General features: G+C 45.4%; 1 protein-coding gene across 1 annotated transcript; it reads left to right on the top strand.

Moving 5' to 3' along the window:
* The first annotated feature begins 2,165 nt into the window (after positions 1–2,165).
* Positions 2,166–14,725, top strand: LOC109448418 (Ig heavy chain C region). Its single transcript, XM_019733717.2, has 7 exons — positions 2,166–2,294; positions 3,364–3,675; positions 4,575–4,895; positions 7,980–8,288; positions 11,909–12,235; positions 13,342–13,451; positions 14,061–14,725. The coding sequence occupies exons 1-6, from the start codon at positions 2,231–2,233 to the stop codon at positions 13,446–13,448; spliced, it is 1,440 nt and encodes a 479-aa protein (XP_019589276.2). The 5' UTR covers positions 2,166–2,230; the 3' UTR covers positions 13,449–13,451; positions 14,061–14,725.
* The last annotated feature ends 2,516 nt before the right edge of the window (positions 14,726–17,241 follow it).

Below are 17,241 nucleotides of genomic sequence, written 5' to 3'. Positions count from 1 at the left end.
GTTTCTTTTGGCTTATTCAATGTGGATACCAGAAAATCGAAAACTCTCTATGTGGCTCACTCTGTATCTCTCGGGACAGAGCTGAGCTAAGAGCAGAAAGTCCTATAGGAGGAGTTAACAGGAAGAAGCATGAAGAGGATGGGGGAGTCTCATTTCTTAGGCTGGAAACACATTTATTTAGCTCCATTTTTATGCTTAGGACTTTAGACCTTACATACATAAGACTCAAAACAGTCACAGGTAGATATTACTTGCCTCTTGCTACCATCAGGAAACTGAGGCCCAGGTTTCCCCAAAGTCCCGTGGCTGGTGTGACCAATTCACTGAATTGTCTACACTTTACAGAGGTGCCAACCTAAACAGGTTTTATTTTTCTCTGAGTGCTGTTTTCAACTTGGCTCCATCAAACTTCTCCTGCCTGCCCCTGTCCGTCCTTTACGGCAGAGCCTACTGTTCTGGACAACTGCAGAAAGGTGCACGATAATTGTTGAATGAACGGATGACATGGATGAATCATTTTATGGAACTTTCATGAAAAAGCTATTCTGTGTCAGGTCCTGTTTAAAGCCCAGTCCGAACGAGGTGAGCTCCAAATGCCAGCATTCTAGTGTAGTGCCGACATTACACCCTTAGAGCTTTCCCCCACGTCCCTGCTGAGGGATCTGGGCGGGGTGGAGGCAAAGTGGTCTTTTGTTCCTCCTCCCTTCTCTGAATTGGGTCCCAGGCGTGGATCCTTTGGGGGGCTGTGTGTGTGTGTGTGTGTGTGTGTGTGTGTGTGTGTGTGTGTGCGCGCGTAAGGGTGACCTTGGCTCTCTTGTGTGTGATCGGATCCAGCTCCACAGCTCTGGCCCCTGGAGTCCAGGCAGCAGTCTCTTGCTTCTGGGGACTCTTGAGTGCGCTGCCCAGAGGATTCTCTAAGTTTGGCCACCCCCCTCAATGCAGAGGCAAGGGGGCAGTGCTTTGGAGGACCTCGTCCCCCTGCCACTCTGCATAGGGGAAGTTCAGGCTGCTCTCCTGCCATCTCATCTCTCTGCCCTGCCATCTTTTTTCAGTTTCTTTTTCCTGTTGCTCAGGACAGCAAATCCCTTGTCTGCCTCAGGAGACACTGGGAGGAGAAGCCCATCCCCTCTTCTTGCAGGCCCTCCAATCTTTAGGACTTATTTTCTTGAGGTGCCTTGTTTGGCTAAGATGGCAGCAGGCTTGTGAGGCGAGAGATTCCATAATAGTCTCGTCCCAGGCTGACAACTATCCCCGCTATCCCCCTAGAGTTAGCTGTGTGCACAGAGCATGGGGGAGATGGGATGGCTGGGGGCACAGGTCAGACTTTGCTGCTTCTTAATCAGTCCTGAGCACGTACCTGGTCTCAAAGGTTTATTCATTATTATTGAGTACCTAGTACGTGCCCAGCATGGTGCTGGGCGCTGGTCAGTGCAGTTAACGAAAGACAGCAGTCTTCATGGCCAATCAACTTCCGTGGGGAAACAGATAAAAACCAGTAAGTATGTATGTTGGGGCTAGCCAATGGGAAGCCAAATAGAGTAGAAGGGTATGGTGGGGGGTAGGTCAAGAGCAACTAAGGGGAGAAGCCAAGGAAATGTTGCTGTGTTTAACATTCATCTTCCCCCAGGTTGGAGCACAGTGGACAATTTGAGGCAACAGGAGAAGTCCCAGCCAACATTGTGTGAATCTAGTGAGGTGATGGAGCAAAGGTTGGATTTCGAAGTCTATGCTGTATCTTTGTTTTATTTGGTTGCATATGTACAAGCTCACTTCACCAACCTTTCCCAGGCCACATCCCATCCATTCTGCAGTCCAAAGAGGCATCTCTAGGCCTGGGCCAGAGCAGGCAGCTCTCCATCACGTCTCCAGCTTGGAGGAGGCTCACCACCTCAGAGAGAGCTCCGTAGCAGAAGCCTGAGGCAGAGCCAGCACCTTCCTAATCTGGCTCATAGGGCATAAGAGGTAGCTGGCACCTAGGCGCAGGCAGCAGGTGCCTCCCCAGCTGGAGACCACAGGCCTGAGGGTTTGGGGTTTGGAAAAAGGCCTGGGACATAGTGACCACTTCTCTCACTGTGGCTTACACTGCTGCTCCACACTGGGGTGAGTGGGTGTGTGGGAGGTGCAAGTTCTGCCCAGTCTGTCAGGAGACCAGGCAGTGGCCCTGGACTCCTGTAGAATCTCATCTGGGGGTTGGCGCCCAGCACAGACCAGGGACACTGAGCCTCCTGCGATGACAGCCACACCTGGGCAAGCCCTGGGCTCCCTCCTGCCCACCCTTCTGCTGGGACTCACAGGTGAGCCCTGAGTACTGTCAGGGAGGCTGCTAAGAGCAGGCAGGGAGGCCCTCAGGGATACCAAATCCAGCCACCTTGTGTATTGGGGTGGGGGAGGGGACAGGGGGACTGAGGCGCAGAGGACCTAGCTTAGCCACCTACCTGCCTGCCAGGGCGCTGTTTTGCATCTTTTCCTCTATGTGGACCTTGTGGGAAATGGAGTGATGGGAGTTTTGGGGGTCAGGAACAGAAAGATGTGACATGAGGGCAAGGGCTGGGGGGAGGTCAGGGGCCCATCTCTCGCCCAGTTTCTTTGATGCCAGCTCTGGTCTGGGTGGCTACCCGGTCTAGGTCAGAGAAGGCGTGAGGGCGGGAAAGACAGAAGGAGAGGGGAACCCCGGAGTGATGGAGCCTCTGGAATCGTGGGAAGAGTGCTGGACCCACAGTCAGACAGACCTGCTTAACACTCCTCCTTAGCCACTAATAGGCTGTGTGACCTTGAGCAAGTCACTCGATCTCTCTGAGTTTCTGTTTCTTCTTTTGGAAAGTGGGGGCAACAATATCAGCCTCCCTTGGTTGGGATGAGGATGAAATGCGCACACACACCTGAAAGTGTTTTATGAGTCGCAGGGTGCTTTGCACTTCTTTGCCCACGATGCTGAAGTGCTACAGACACCTCAGTTTCTCAAGCACACTCAGCTCTTCCTGCCTGAAGTATTGTCACCTGCTCTTCCCACTTTCTAGAATGTTCTTCTCCTGCTCCTTTCCATGGCTGGTTCCTATACATTCCTCTGTTTCGGCCCCAAATGTCACCTCCTCCAGGAATCCATCTCTTAATACCCTTCTAGAATAAGTCCTTCCGGCATTTTCTATCTCTGCAGTTTTTGGGTTTCCCTGAAGTCATCGAGCCCCAGTTGTAATTGGGGCTTGTAATTATCTTGTTACTATCTGTTCATATGCTCTCCGAGGCTGGAACCCGGCATGGTGCACAGTAGGCCCACAGGCCCTGACAACACAGGCACCTGTTACGGGCTGTTGAGTGTTAAATGCATTCCACTATCAATGTGCACACAAGTGTTCTCTCTCATAGCTGGGCAGGCCTTTATCACTCTGATGGGCCCATCTCAGAGGGCAGTCCCTGGGAATTCCGTGCCTTTCAACTGCACCGCTGGCCCCTTCAGCTCCTACGATTTCAATGTCACTTGGATGAAGGACGGAGATGAGCATCCAGCCTCAGCTCAGCGCCTGCTGACTGACAACAAAGGCAATTACTCTGTCACCAGTAAGGCATGGGTGACACTGGCCATCAAAGATGTCTCATCAGAGATCACCTGTGAAGTCACCCACGGGGAGCTGGCAGAGCCCCTGCGTAAGAGCATGAACCTCTCCCAAGCGCTCCGAGGTGAGTGGGCAGTAGGGTGAGGTGAGGGACAGTTTCCCTGGCAGCAATGGTTTCTGAAGTCTTTCGCCTGAAGCCCCATTTCACTAATGGGAAACCGGAATTCCTCATTGCCATGGCTGATGACACAGTACAGCCATGAGAGGCACAGGTTCCAGAGGCTGACCATCTGGGTTTCATCCTTTGTACCCCTTTACAACTTGTGGGATGTTGGGTAAGTTACGCAACCTCTTTGTGCCTCAGTTTCCTCTTAGAATGGAAATAAAATTAAGACCTACCTCATAGGCTTCACGTGAGGATTAAATGAGTTATTCCTTATAAAGCACCTAGAACACTGCCCGACACAGAGTAAGTTGTTCATGAGTGTTTCTTCTTACTATTATCTGGCCCAACTTTCCATTCTAACCATTTTTGTTCTACTACTCTCATTGTATTAATAAATATTATTAAAAATAATAAATATTATTATAATAACTATTATTAGATAGAATAAATATTATTATTCATTAACTTTAAATATTTATTATTCATTCAATAAATGACTATTTACTATGGGCCAGGCACTATTCTAGGTGCTGAGGATACAGCTATGAATAAAATTAGTCTCTATCCTCAGGGGCGTTATATTGGAGTGATTTCATGATACGAAATATTTCAAACATACAGAAAATAATATGCCAGGCACCCATGGACCCCTACCCACATTGAATAAATATTAACATGTGGCTCCACTTGCTTTACATGGAGCATACAGGAAAAAATTATTTCTCAAAAAAAAAAAAAAAAGTAACTGATGAGAGATTGAGCAATCTTCTTGTGGCTGGTTCGTAGGAAAGAAACACACAGGGGCCAGGCAGGCAGGCCTAATTTTACCAGATGCTTCCTTCTGCTCCTCTGTCTAGTTGTCCCCACTGTGACGATCACCACCAACCCCCCTGCGGGGTACTTCCCTGTGTCTCAGAGAGTGAATCTCACTTGCCACGCGAGCCACTTCTACCCCTCCGACCTGCACCTCATCTGGATGGAAAACGGGCACAAGATCCAGACCCATGTGACCCCCCAGGTCACAAGAAACCCAGATGGGACATACTCTCTGGAGCACACGTGGCAGGCAGAGGCCAAGCTGGCCCGGAGGGACTTTGCCTGCTGGGTGCTGCATGATGAGCAGCCCGCCGTCTGGACCAACATCACGCTGCGGGCTCAGGCCCCCAGGCTGAAGAAAGGTGGGTGTCACCTGTCGCCCAGCCCCTCTGGGCAGCATGGCTGGGAGGGTCCTGTGTGAAAACACGGGGCATCTGCCTGGGGTGCGGACAGTCGAAGGTGAGGGACTCAGAGTAGCACTGGATGAGGATAAAGGAAGGGACCACACCTTGGGCTGGCGATAGAACTCTCAGGCATTCACCCCTAAATTCGACTCCTCTCTCCCTCTCCCACAACCTCACCAGGAAGGAGTGGGACTTTCCCTCCCTAATTCTATGCGTTCTTCAGGTTGAAAGTTCTCTGCTTTAACACTTGACTGCAGAAAACGGTCAATTATGGATTCCTGGGTGCCAAAGTCCCTTCTAGGAAGGATTTTAATCAAGACTGGTTCAGCTGGTAGTTTCTGGAAGTCAATTTTAATGCGAGGCCAGAAATCTTGACTCAGATGGGAAACAGGGTGGGTGCAAGTGCGAGATTCTCATTCTCTCTATTACTCAATTTGCTTTCTCTTTCTCCTTTCTCTGCCTTTTTGCTCCTCTCTCCTCATTCTCTTCCTCTCCCCCTCCCATCCTCCTTCTCCTTTTTCTGCTCCTTTATTCCTCGGTATCTACCAACCCTTTGTGTCCACGGATGATTTTGCCCACTAGGGGGAGCTGCCCGCTAGCTGTTCAGACCCAGAGACGCCAGCTGTTTTCTTGGCCCAGCTTGGATCAGTTTGGAAGGATTGATGAACCGGAGGGGATGGGCAGAGGAGAGGGCGTGGAGAGAAGGGAGGATTATGATTGGCCAGGCCTGGGCCTGGCAGGGCTAAGCCGGAGTGAGCACTGACAGTTCTCCCGAACTACGAGGAGTGGGGACGGACAGCTCCTTCCCGGAAGTATGAGCATCTGTGCCTGCGTGCATGTATTATAGCCCAGCCACTACAGAGAAAAGGGTGGACGGGATGCAGAGCTGGCAACACAACACATCTTCACAATAGGGGCTTTGACTCGGCACTCTATCTCTCCCGGAAAGAATGGGCCTTTATTTGCCTGCTGTAAGAATCCTTAGGAGGAATGATCCCCTTCACCATTCAATTTCTCCCTGCACTTTTGTTGTTGTGCAGCAGAAATAAGGAAAACGTTCACCCAGCAAGATATATAGATGTGGGTGAAAAACTCCAAACTGGGCCTTTCTGATCAGAAGCAAGTTACATATTTTCTTTGTTGACTCACTTCTTTATTGACTCTGAGTTCTTTCCTGTTTTAGTTTTCTCCTTCACCTGCATGCAGTATACCTGGCCCACAGCTGCAAGGTTACTCCCCTGAGAATATCACTTTGCTTCTACCACTCCCCTGTGCGGCGGTTCCCAGCATTCTGTGGTTTACAGCAAGGAAGGGCAACTTCTTTTCCTGGCATTTGGTGTAACATACCGCTGCAGTTACACCTCAGTCTGGCCCATAAAACCCTGCCCCTCACACACTCCCAGCTCTGTGCCTCTGTTTGTTTGGCTGACACCTGTAGAGCACCCACTGGGCACTAGGTGTCCCCACATACCTTCTGTGACAAAAGACAGCAGGGAAAGGCAGCAGCTGGGCCAAGGTCTCAGGGATCTCATAGCTGAAATGAGAAGGTAGGATTGTCTCTTCAGAAATTCAATGTGCTTTTCTGTATTTCTGTCTTACATCCTGCCTGAGAATACAAACCTTAGTGTTATCTCAAGTCTCTTCTCAAGTCAACCTTAAATACTCTATTTCTGATCTTTATTTCTTCTTGAATGGTCATATCTGCCCACATCATTCAGTTCTCACAACGGGCACTTAACCTACAGGGCCTCCTGCAAGGCCCTGATGGGGAGTTATCAGTTTACTCCTCTCCTCCACCACGAGACCCTCAACTCTTGAAGCAGATACCGGCTCTTATGTTGGAGGTGGCCAAGTTTGGGGTTCAGCGGATCAGTGTCACATCACAGGGCTGCCACTGATTATCTGTGACCTCAGGCAAAGCACTGCCCTTCCTGAGCTCAGTTTCCTCATCCGTGCAAATGACCACCTCAAGGGGATTTGCTTCTTGACCCTTGCTTGGCAGCTGGATTATGGGGTACACAGTGGGTGTTCTAGCATGCCTGTTTTGCAATCTCTGTGGTGCCCAGCCCAGATCTTGGGAAAAAACGTTGGAAAATATTCAAGTTTACTGATTATTATAAGGTCAACTGTGGAGAAGTAGAGCAGCTGTGATGTAACAGAAAGAGCCCTTGAATAGAGTCAGAACTCCTTGGTTGGAATGTGGGTTCTGTTCGCTGTGAGGCTCTTGGGTGAGTTACTAACCCTCTCTGAGCCTTTTCTTTCCCTGTTAACATTAGAAATATGATTAATAACAATTTTCAGCTGGTTATTGTGAGTATATGATGATAGACCACTTACAGAGTGATTAATATGTGCCACATATTCTACACTACTTTACTTAATTTATTAATTAACTCTGAAAATTAAGAACCATCCCCATTTTGCAGATGAGGAAACTGAGGCTTAGAGAGTTGAGTTGCTCAGGCTCACCCAGTAGAGGACCTGGGAATATAAACTTGGGTTGAATGTGACCCCCCAGCCTGTTCTCCTAACCACTTCTCTGTGCCACCTGCTTTCATGTGACCTGGACTTGAGCAGTGAGGCACTCTTCCCTTCTCAGGGACTGAAGGCAGAGCTGAGCAATAGTCACAGCACAGACCCTGGGGCCAGGCTGCTTGGCTAAGGATCCCGGCTCTGCCACTGACTAGCTGTGGGCCTTGGGCAAGTTACCTAGCCTGTCTGGGCCTCAGTGTCCTCATCTGTGAAATGCACAGAGGCATAACTCCCACATCCTATGGCTGCAGTGAGAACTCAGTGAGTTAGGCAGAGCCCATCAGCAGGGTTGTGTGACATGGGTGTGGCCGTGAGGTGTGGGTGAGTCGGGCTCCTTACATACTGTTGGGGTCCCTGTAGTTTTATCATCTGGCTTCTGATACCAGCCAGAAATCCTTTTAGAACATAACCTTTAAATCCTGTGGACAAGGAGGCAATGAGGCTTCTTGACTAAGATGCTGCGATTTGGGCACGTTCGTGCTTTCTCACAGGAGGGGTGTCTCTTTGCAGGTAGAAGCATCTACTCTCACGTCTTACAAGGTCCCCTTCAGCGATCTGAGCCGGGTACAAGCATCCAACTGACATACATGTCCTCCTGGTTCCCCACACAGCATGTCACGGTGACATGGCATAAAAACAACCACACACTGCTGAAGTCCCAGCCCACTGTCCATCTCAGTGGAGATACCTACAATGTGACAAGCAGTGTGCTCGTCCCACTGCAGGCTGACGATGTGTTCTCCCATGTCCTCTGCCACGTCCAGTACAAGGCAACCGTGCTTTCCCAGCAAATCATTCGCCTGGACCAGTACCTCCGTGGTAAGGAGTTTCTCTTTGTTCAGCTGGGTTAGTTGGGCTGTGGATGTCTCAGTTTCCTCATCTGAAAAATGGCACATCCCTCACTTGCTTATGGCAAGGATTCAGTGAAATGATACCTGCAAAGTACGAAACATGTGCCTTGCCCATATGAACCATGCAGAAGTGGCAATTATTGTTGTTATCATGCATTATTATTACTATTCACAACACCTCTCAGAACTCAGTTTTCTCATCTGTAAAATGGAGACAAAATACCTTCCAGTAATAAATTTAAAAATTTAATTATATTATTATTTTATAAGGAAAGGATGTAAAGGTCCTCGAAACTTCCAAATTTAAAGGACTATATGATGTCTTTTGATCATTACTCATTCCTGGGTAAGAGCCTAATTTTTCACCTGATATTTTTGTGTTGATTTTGCTGGACAGGTAGTAAATTCAGTGAGGTTATAATATATTATGCCTAGATGGAATCTTAGTGATTATCCCATTGTTCATGACAACTCTAAAGCCCAGAAAAGGCAAGCAAGTGGCCCAAGGCTGCACAGCAGTAAGATTAATTCCTTAAATGTATATAGGACTTTAAAGTGTACAAAATATTTTTCTCTTTCTCTTGTGTGCTATAATCATGAAAGTAACCACATTTACATGGATAAAAGTATCGATACCAACATTGCAAATGAGCACAGCACACAGTCAAAAAGCACATCCATGTGGGTTGATTTATTTAACTTATACAACTGTCCTACACTGTTTGTTCCATTCATGGTTTACAGAAGAAAACTAAGGTTCAAAGAAGTGAAAGCTGCGCCAGGTTATAAAGCTGGTGAGTGAGAGGTGTTTGACGGGAATTCTGTCTTCTGACTCTGCTACTTACAAGCTGTGGGATCTCCTGCTAGTTACTTAAATTCTTTCAGCCTCAGTATCTTTGACTATAAAGTAGGAAACAACCATTCAGGGAGTCGTCCTTATCTGAGTATTTATTATATAATTGTCCCTGGAATTAGGACAATTGCGTAGAAAAGCAAAATCCATAGAAAATGCAAATATTCACAAACAAATTGATTACTTATAAAACAAGCCCCCACTCAAAATCCCTCACTGCTCAACACTGCATGCATCTTAGGTTGGGTTTCCTGTCACAGAAATGACAGGAATGTGGGTGTCTTTATTTGGGTACCCCTGAAAGCAGTGCCCGTAGCCGGAACTTGGGTACAGGTGGAATAAAGGATGGGGAGAGTGAGCCAGGGAAGGAGGGACACCCAAGACAGGGGGAGATATTGAACTGGGTGTCCCTGTGGAGGACTGAGGCTCAGTACCACTGGGGACCCTGTAAGAACTGTGTAGGCTATTCCTCAGGATCGTCCCGTGAAGGAGGGGAGACTCGGATGTGTCTGCCTGGGCTGGGTGGCATTTCATGGTCATGGAGAAATCCTGAGGTAACGAATCAGGAAGGTGTTTTGGGAATTTGAGATGGGAAGTGGCACCACCCAGCACCACTGGCCTGAGGTCAGTCCTCTGATGGCGGTGACATGGAGCCCAGAAATCCTGTGCTCTGGGAGGCAGATCTTGCCATGATGGCAAACATCAGATCACACTGCACGCACAGAATCCACACCCACTGCAACGTGAAATCAGAGATCTAACAAAAGTTGTATTTCAAGAAGCTGATGTGAATGATGTTGAGGAATGGCTGAGGTCGTAGGCAGAGCCTCTAGGTGGTTAAAGATGGAAAAAGAAGAAGAAAAAGCTCTGATCCTAATGATTCTGTGGCCACTTCAAAAGAGAACACTTTGATTAAAAGAGGCCCCGAGTGCAAACTGATAGAACACACAGATACATCTTCAAAGTTCTCTGTTAATGATTGTGCTGTGACTGTGAAATTTGAAATGAAGGATTTGTTGATACTACAGTATGTTTTTGGAAAAAAATTATGCCAACTTCCTTACATTCCCAACACTTGTTCTTTTTAAGAGTTGGTGCAAAGTTTTAATTATATTCTATATTTAATTTACAGTATAAATTAATAAAATTATTTTTATAATTTAAGTGTTTTTCAAGGTGAAGTTTCAACCCATTCCTTTTTGACAATTTCTATGAAATTGGGCCCTGATTTTGCATAGGGTCCTTCTAAGTGGCTTTTTGTTTTGTTTTGTTTTGTTTTTTCTGACACCACACAGCTTTCTGTGTTTACCTCATTTGGTCTCGTGAGGATTAAATGAAATACCAGTTCAGTCTGCCATTCTGTGCACGGAAGTGGTTATCATCTGCTGGGCTCGGGTCTCTACCCTCCCCACACTGCCGTGGACACCGTACAGCCAGGAGAACTCACTTGTGGCTTGAATGAACCATCTCAGTTTCCCTATTCTTTTATGGGTCCTTGTGGCCCTCTAGAGCCCATGACACTTGCTTGGTGGCACCTTACCCTGAACTGTTCTCCACGGGTACCACTCCAGTTACCAGGTATTCACCATCCTGGGTCTTCCCTTCTGAGGGGCCTGTTCTTTGCTTGGTGTGAATCCCTGCTTCTGTGTTGAACAGGAAAGACTGAGGATAGAAGGTGACTTTCTGGGGATGGTGTCTTACCTTAGCTGCCCCACCGATTAGCATCAACACTGATAGAATTTTATAGATCTAGTTGGGTTGAGTATGGAGAAAGGATATATTCAGGTCAGATGCCCTTAGTTCCTTCAAATTGCAGGAATTAGTCTCTCTAACCTAGACCAAGAGCTGAAAGCTGTCTTAACTAGCCCTGTGAGAGCTAATCTGACCTTAGATAATTTCATAATTTAACAGTCTTCGAAACAGAGGGTAAGCACAAGGTCATGCAGTTGGCTACAGTGTCAGCACAGGGACCAGAATCTGGGTCTCCCATCCCTTGGTTTAGTATTAGAACCACAACGTGCTGTGTGCTCATATGAATTGTACTGAAATATTTCACATTTTATAGTATGTAAAAATCCTCCCTATTGTCCTCATTATAAATACATTCTATTGCACAGCTGCAAATCTGGTTGAAAAAATTCTCAAAGTCATTATATAAAAATTTTAGAGCCAGGAATCTTACATGCTTTATAGCCTTAAACTTTGGGTGTCAAATAACGTAACAGGAAAACATACTGCCTCTGGTACAATCCCAGCCACTTGTGACCTTGTGCAAGTTGTGACAGGCAAGTTACTTAACCTCTCCAAGCCCACATTCCCCTTTATGTAAAACCATAGTATCTTTGAGTCATAAGGATTTAGAGTGTATGAATCTTCAAATCTTAGAATCGCCAAGCCGTAGATGAGCCAACTGGTTCATGGGTTCTTAAATGGAATTCAAATGTCATTTTTTCATGTTTAATGATCATAGAAAAGAAAGTAAAGATTAAGATGGTTTTATCTTTCCCATTCATTCTTCCATCCATGCATCCACATATGCAGGCATCCATCCAAGCATACATTTACACATGCATCTGCACTCTCTCATCATGCATTTACTTATACACGCATCTGATAGCCAATAGCTAAATACTCCTCTGGGGCAGGCCCTGGGCAGTTGATCCCGTCCTCAGGGAGCTCCCAGGCTCCCACGTGGACTTCTATAGTAATTGTCTGCTTTTTCTGGGCTGTGTCAGTTCCCCCTGCAGTGACAATATCCCAGGCTTTACCTTCCTCGGACTTGGTGGCCATCACCTGCCATGTGCAGAGATTCTACCCACAGAATGTACATCTCACCTGGCTGGAGAACTGCCATAAGTTCAAGGGAGCTGAGCAACTCACGTCCAAGCAGAATAGTGATGGGACCTACACCCTGGAAAGCTTGCAGTTGGTGAATGCGTCGTTGCAGGGGTCTGAGCGGGTGCTCAGCTGTAAGGTGCAACATGAGGCACAGCCTCCAGTCCACGCCAACCTCGTACTGTCCAGAGCAGCCCATGCCACCTACAAGCCCATTGGGAGCCCAGGTAAGCTCACCTCCACTTCTGGGAGCAGGTGGGTCACCTCTGTCTCCTGAGTGAATTCCAGAGTGCATTGGGAGAAGAGGAGCTTGGTAATCATTAGCATCTTGCCCAACTTAAGACTCTGTGAGTCCTTGAATAACCAAAATGGTTTCTGGCTGACGCTAACTTTAGAGGTGGCCATCCTGAATGCAGCTTCTTTCGTTTCTGAGGACAGAGCAATCTCCCAGCTCAATCTCCTTGAAAATTTGTTACTGAGTTCAGCTTAGGACATTCACGTACTGATGATTCTTGACGAGATGGTCTTCAGCAATGCTCTCTTATTAAAACAGTATTTTGGGGTTATATGGTCAAATGTAACCATATCAAGTATGAACCATATAAGCAAGTCTGTAATACTCGCTTTAACAACCTTACACTGGGGACCCTGTGATGTCTGCTCCAATGACACAGCAGGTGCTTCCATTTAATTCTTGCATAGGCATTACTCTCTGTGCTTTAGTTTATTCATCTGAAGATGAGTCTACTGTAGTATTGATGAGTCTAATGAAGGTTCCTAACTCATAGAGTCATTATGAGGAGTAAATGAATTAATATATGTAAATTCTACATATATATCTACAAAAAAATGTCAGCTACTATTATTTTATTTGAATTCAGACAAAATTGTTTAAAAATTTAGCTTATAGTAATTATAGCTTTATAAATTCAGGCAACTGAGTCAATTATCCTCTCAGAGCCTCAGTTTATGCATCTATAAAATGGTGTTAATGATACCAGCCTCCTAAGAGTGTATTAAACATTAAGTGAAATGACCAAAAGGCCTTGAGGACACCGAGCTAATTGTCCAGGTTTGTACCTCTAGAGCCTGGCACATTGGCCAGTGTGTGGCAGATGTTCCAAATCAATATTTGTTGAGTCAAATTCAAGGTGAGGCTAATATGACAAGATCATCACTTATTTCCAAGAGAAAGCTGAGTGTAGAGAAAAGAACATAGGCTTGGAATCACATAGATTTGGTTGCAATTAATGGTTCTGAACCTTCCTGACAACACAACATCAGAGGAGGTATTTAAACTCACAGATGTCTCCTTCTGCCCATTGGTATTTAGGGCCAGAGATGCCTGCCCTTGTCTTTGTGGCGTTCCTTTTGGGCTTCAAGGTGATGTTGCTGATGAGTTTCACAGTCACTTACATCTGCAGGTGGTGGAAACTGTAACAGGTGAGTCTGGGGCAGGCTTTAGTCCTCAGGGAGGGAGGTCGATGGGCGGGCAAGAGGAGCCCAGGGCATGCCCACAATGTCACATGGTGCCCACAGGGTTATCCAGCTTCAAGAGAAGGTCGTGAACACTTATTTCCTCCAGATGTCCTCTGGAACGCTAAGAGCTTCCAATATGCATGCATTTTGTAATGCCCGGGAGTTTGAAGGTTTTCAAATTAAGTTCCTTGGAACCGTGGAGGTGGGAGTACAAGGTGTGGAGGTGGGCTGAAGGTCAAACCTTTGAGATCCAAACTCCAAAGAGTCCCCCCATAAACTACTATATATTTCAGTATTTATATGATATATCTTTGGAATAAATAAAAATATTGGCAAAATCAATTAATAGATCTTATCTGAGGTGGAGGTGCTGTCTATTGGCAAAGATGGATGTGGGTATAAAAGGAGTACAGACCTCAGAAAGAGATGTTAGGTGAAGTGAGAAGGGGCTTCGTTTCTGATCTGCATTATGAACCCAGGGCAAGAAGAGTGTCTGCCACTTAGTAGGTGTTTAACAACTATTTGTGGAATGAACGAATGAATGCATTGGTGAATGAATGATTTTTCCTACAGCTCCAGCCTGCCTTGTACTACGTTACCTCCTGCCCTCTCCAAGGGGCTCAAGTGGAGAGAAGCTGCCAGGACCTGCAGGTTACCCAAGAACCTGCCCTTCACCCCGCCAGCCCCACCTCCACCACGGACATGCTCCCTGCTCACACCCTCCTGATGTTCCTTCTCTCCGATGATAAAGCTGAGTCAAGGTTGGACTTTGGTCGTGGGGACTCGGGCATGTCTGGACCCTGGGCATTGAGCTTCAACTGGTCCTGCTCCACCCAACAGAGAATCAAGAAGAGAAGACAACAGGTTTCCATCCTTCCCTGATCATGAACAACCCTTGATATTCAGAGCAGATTTTACCCTATCCAGTGCTTTTGCAAGTATGATTTCATTTTAACATATATATATATATTTGAGATCACTAAGTTAAGTAAAGATTTTTCTATTCTGAAATATGCAGTGAATAATATTTTTAAAATTCACGGAACTACCAGTATATCTTTGCAAAATATTAACATTTTTGCCTCGTCTTCTCTGTTCTTTTTGAAAACACTGTCCTGAATTTGGTGTTATCATTGTCTAGTGTGATTTTATACTTTACAACATATATGTAAATCCTTAAGCAATATTTAATATTATTTTGCATGCTTTCATTTTTATATAAATGCTATTATACTGTACACAGCATTCTGGAACTTTATTTTTTATGCTCAACAGTTTGTGTGATATATTCATGTGGTAGATGTAGCTCCATTTTATTAAGTTTCCACTGCTGTCTCATTTTCTATTGTAAGATATACTACAATTTATCGATTCTTTTCATGACGGACAGTGAAGCTTTATCTAATGTTTTTTTAAGCACGACGTTGCAGGAAATGTTCTTATCTTTGTTTCCTTGGCACAGAGACCCTCCTGGTTCTCTAGTGTGGTCCACAGAGCAGCAGTGTGGGTATCACTTGGAAGACTTTCTTACACACACAAAAAAGGAAGCATTCAATTTTTGAAAAAGTTTTGCTTTTTCCACTTATGCCTTTGATCTAGTTATATTTTCCGTGTGTGTGTGTGTGTGTGTGTGTGTGTGTGTGTGTGTGTGTGTGTGTGTATTATAAGTGGTAGGGATCTTTTTCTTCTTCCACAAGGATAAATTATCCAGCACTAAACAATGTGCACTGTCACCTTGGTCATATAACATGTTTCCATAAATATGTGGTTCTTTTTATGAGCTCTTGCTCCACTGAGCTACTTGTCTGTCTCTTGGTCAGAACTACCCAGTCTCTATACAGAGAGTTTTATAATAATTGTGATACTTCTTTTGTACAAATCTTCCCACTGTTTTGTTGTTATTCAATATTGTTGTGCTGTTCTTGGCCCAAATGCATTTTAGAATTACTTTATTAAGTTTCATGAAAAACCCTTCTAGAATTTTATTTGACTGCACTGAATTTGTATATTAATGCAGGCAAATGGATATGTTTTCAGTATTGAGTTTTCCCATTCACAGACATAAACTACCTCTATTTATTTCGGTTTTCTTTTATGACTTCAATTCACAGTTTTACATGTTTTTCCCCCATAATTGTCTTATACATTTTTAGTTAGAACTATCTTTAACAATTTCTAGTTTATAGAATCTTCTAAATTATAATTACTGTTTTCAGTGTTTTTTTTTGTTTTTTTTTACTACTGTTTAGGATGGTAATTGACTGAGATCGTCACTCATATCTAGCAAGCTTATAAAATTCTTACTAGTGCTAATAGTATGGGCATTCTTTCTATTTGTAATGCTTATAACGCTTAATATCTGAAATTATTTTCTACCTTTATCAAAGTAACATAGCACACGGTTAAAGGTCAAATAGTCCTATAAGTTCTACGTGTGAAAACTGGAGTCTCCCTAACTGCACACTGTTTCCACCTCCGAGGGGCAACAATTTTCAACTCTTTTAATGGATTATTTAGATTTTACTGCCATGTTTCATGCTTCTGTTCATTCCTGATTTCTCACTCTTAGGCATTACCCGGGACTTCCCACAATGGAAGATGGCGATATAATGTTCTGTTGCTCCTGACCTCATGCCACACACACACACTTTCTATTCTCCATCACCCTGATATCGTTATATTATAATTTTGGATAACTGAATAGTCAGTGACTATTGGTATAAAAGAATGTGGTGTAATAGACGTTACAATGACCATGAGATGGGCATTTACAGCTGAATCTTGTAACAGTCCCAGCCTTGCTCATGTTGATCTCTCACGTGTGTGTATATTTGTGTCACCACCACCATGACCAGGATGCAGAGCAATCCCCTGACCACAAAGGTCTCCCTGCGAGCCCTTTAGGGTGACCCCATCCCCTCCATACCTGACCTCTGCAAATGCCACTCTGCTCTCATTCTATAGTTTTGAGAATGTGGTATAAGTGGAATCATACCCTCTGTGACTTTTGAGATTGACTTTGTTCACTGAACATAATGCGTTCAAGAAACTTACAAGTTGTTCAACATGTAAATAATCCATTCCTTTTTATTGCTGAGCAGTAATGCCTTGTATGGGGGCATCACACTTTGTTGAACTGATCACTTGACTGGACCTTTTTGATTGTTTCCAGTTTTTTGCTATTACAAAGAAAGCTGCTATAAACATTCATGCCCACGTTTTTGTGTCAACGTAAGTTTTCATTTCTCTGAGATACATACCTGTGAGTGCATTTAATGGGTCTTATAACCCACTTCCTCTCTGGAAAGAAGAGAGGATATGATTCTTTTTGTTGGATTCAAGCACATGGAGCTCTGAGGTCCACACTGGACTGTGCATTGCACTGTGGTGTACCAGGTCCATCACTAAGGGGTTGGGACAGAGAGTCATTTCAACAGAAGACCTGGTTCCCTCCAACACTGAGCCCTGATGAACTCCCTTCCTTCCTCCAGGTGAGTAGCTCTTGGTGAGGCTTTTACAGATGAGGCCATAAGCCGGCCACATCCTAGAGTCCTGGGCTTGGGATTTTGGGACACAAATGACAACCACGGACCCTTCTTGACCTGGGCTCCCAAATGGGGCATCATCATGAAGACCTCAGATGGGGTGATGGGCCCAGTGGGGAGCAGGGGTCCCAGGCAGGGGTGAAGCACTATTTCCCGTGGGCCTGTCCAAGTATCTCTAAAACCACTAAGATGAGTAACTGCTCACAACG

Source organism: Rhinolophus sinicus, linkage group LG13 (assembly GCF_036562045.2).
Source record: "Rhinolophus sinicus isolate RSC01 linkage group LG13, ASM3656204v1, whole genome shotgun sequence".
Lineage (NCBI taxonomy): Eukaryota > Metazoa > Chordata > Mammalia > Chiroptera > Rhinolophidae > Rhinolophus > Rhinolophus sinicus.
This window is presented reverse-complemented; position numbering and strand designations above follow the sequence as displayed.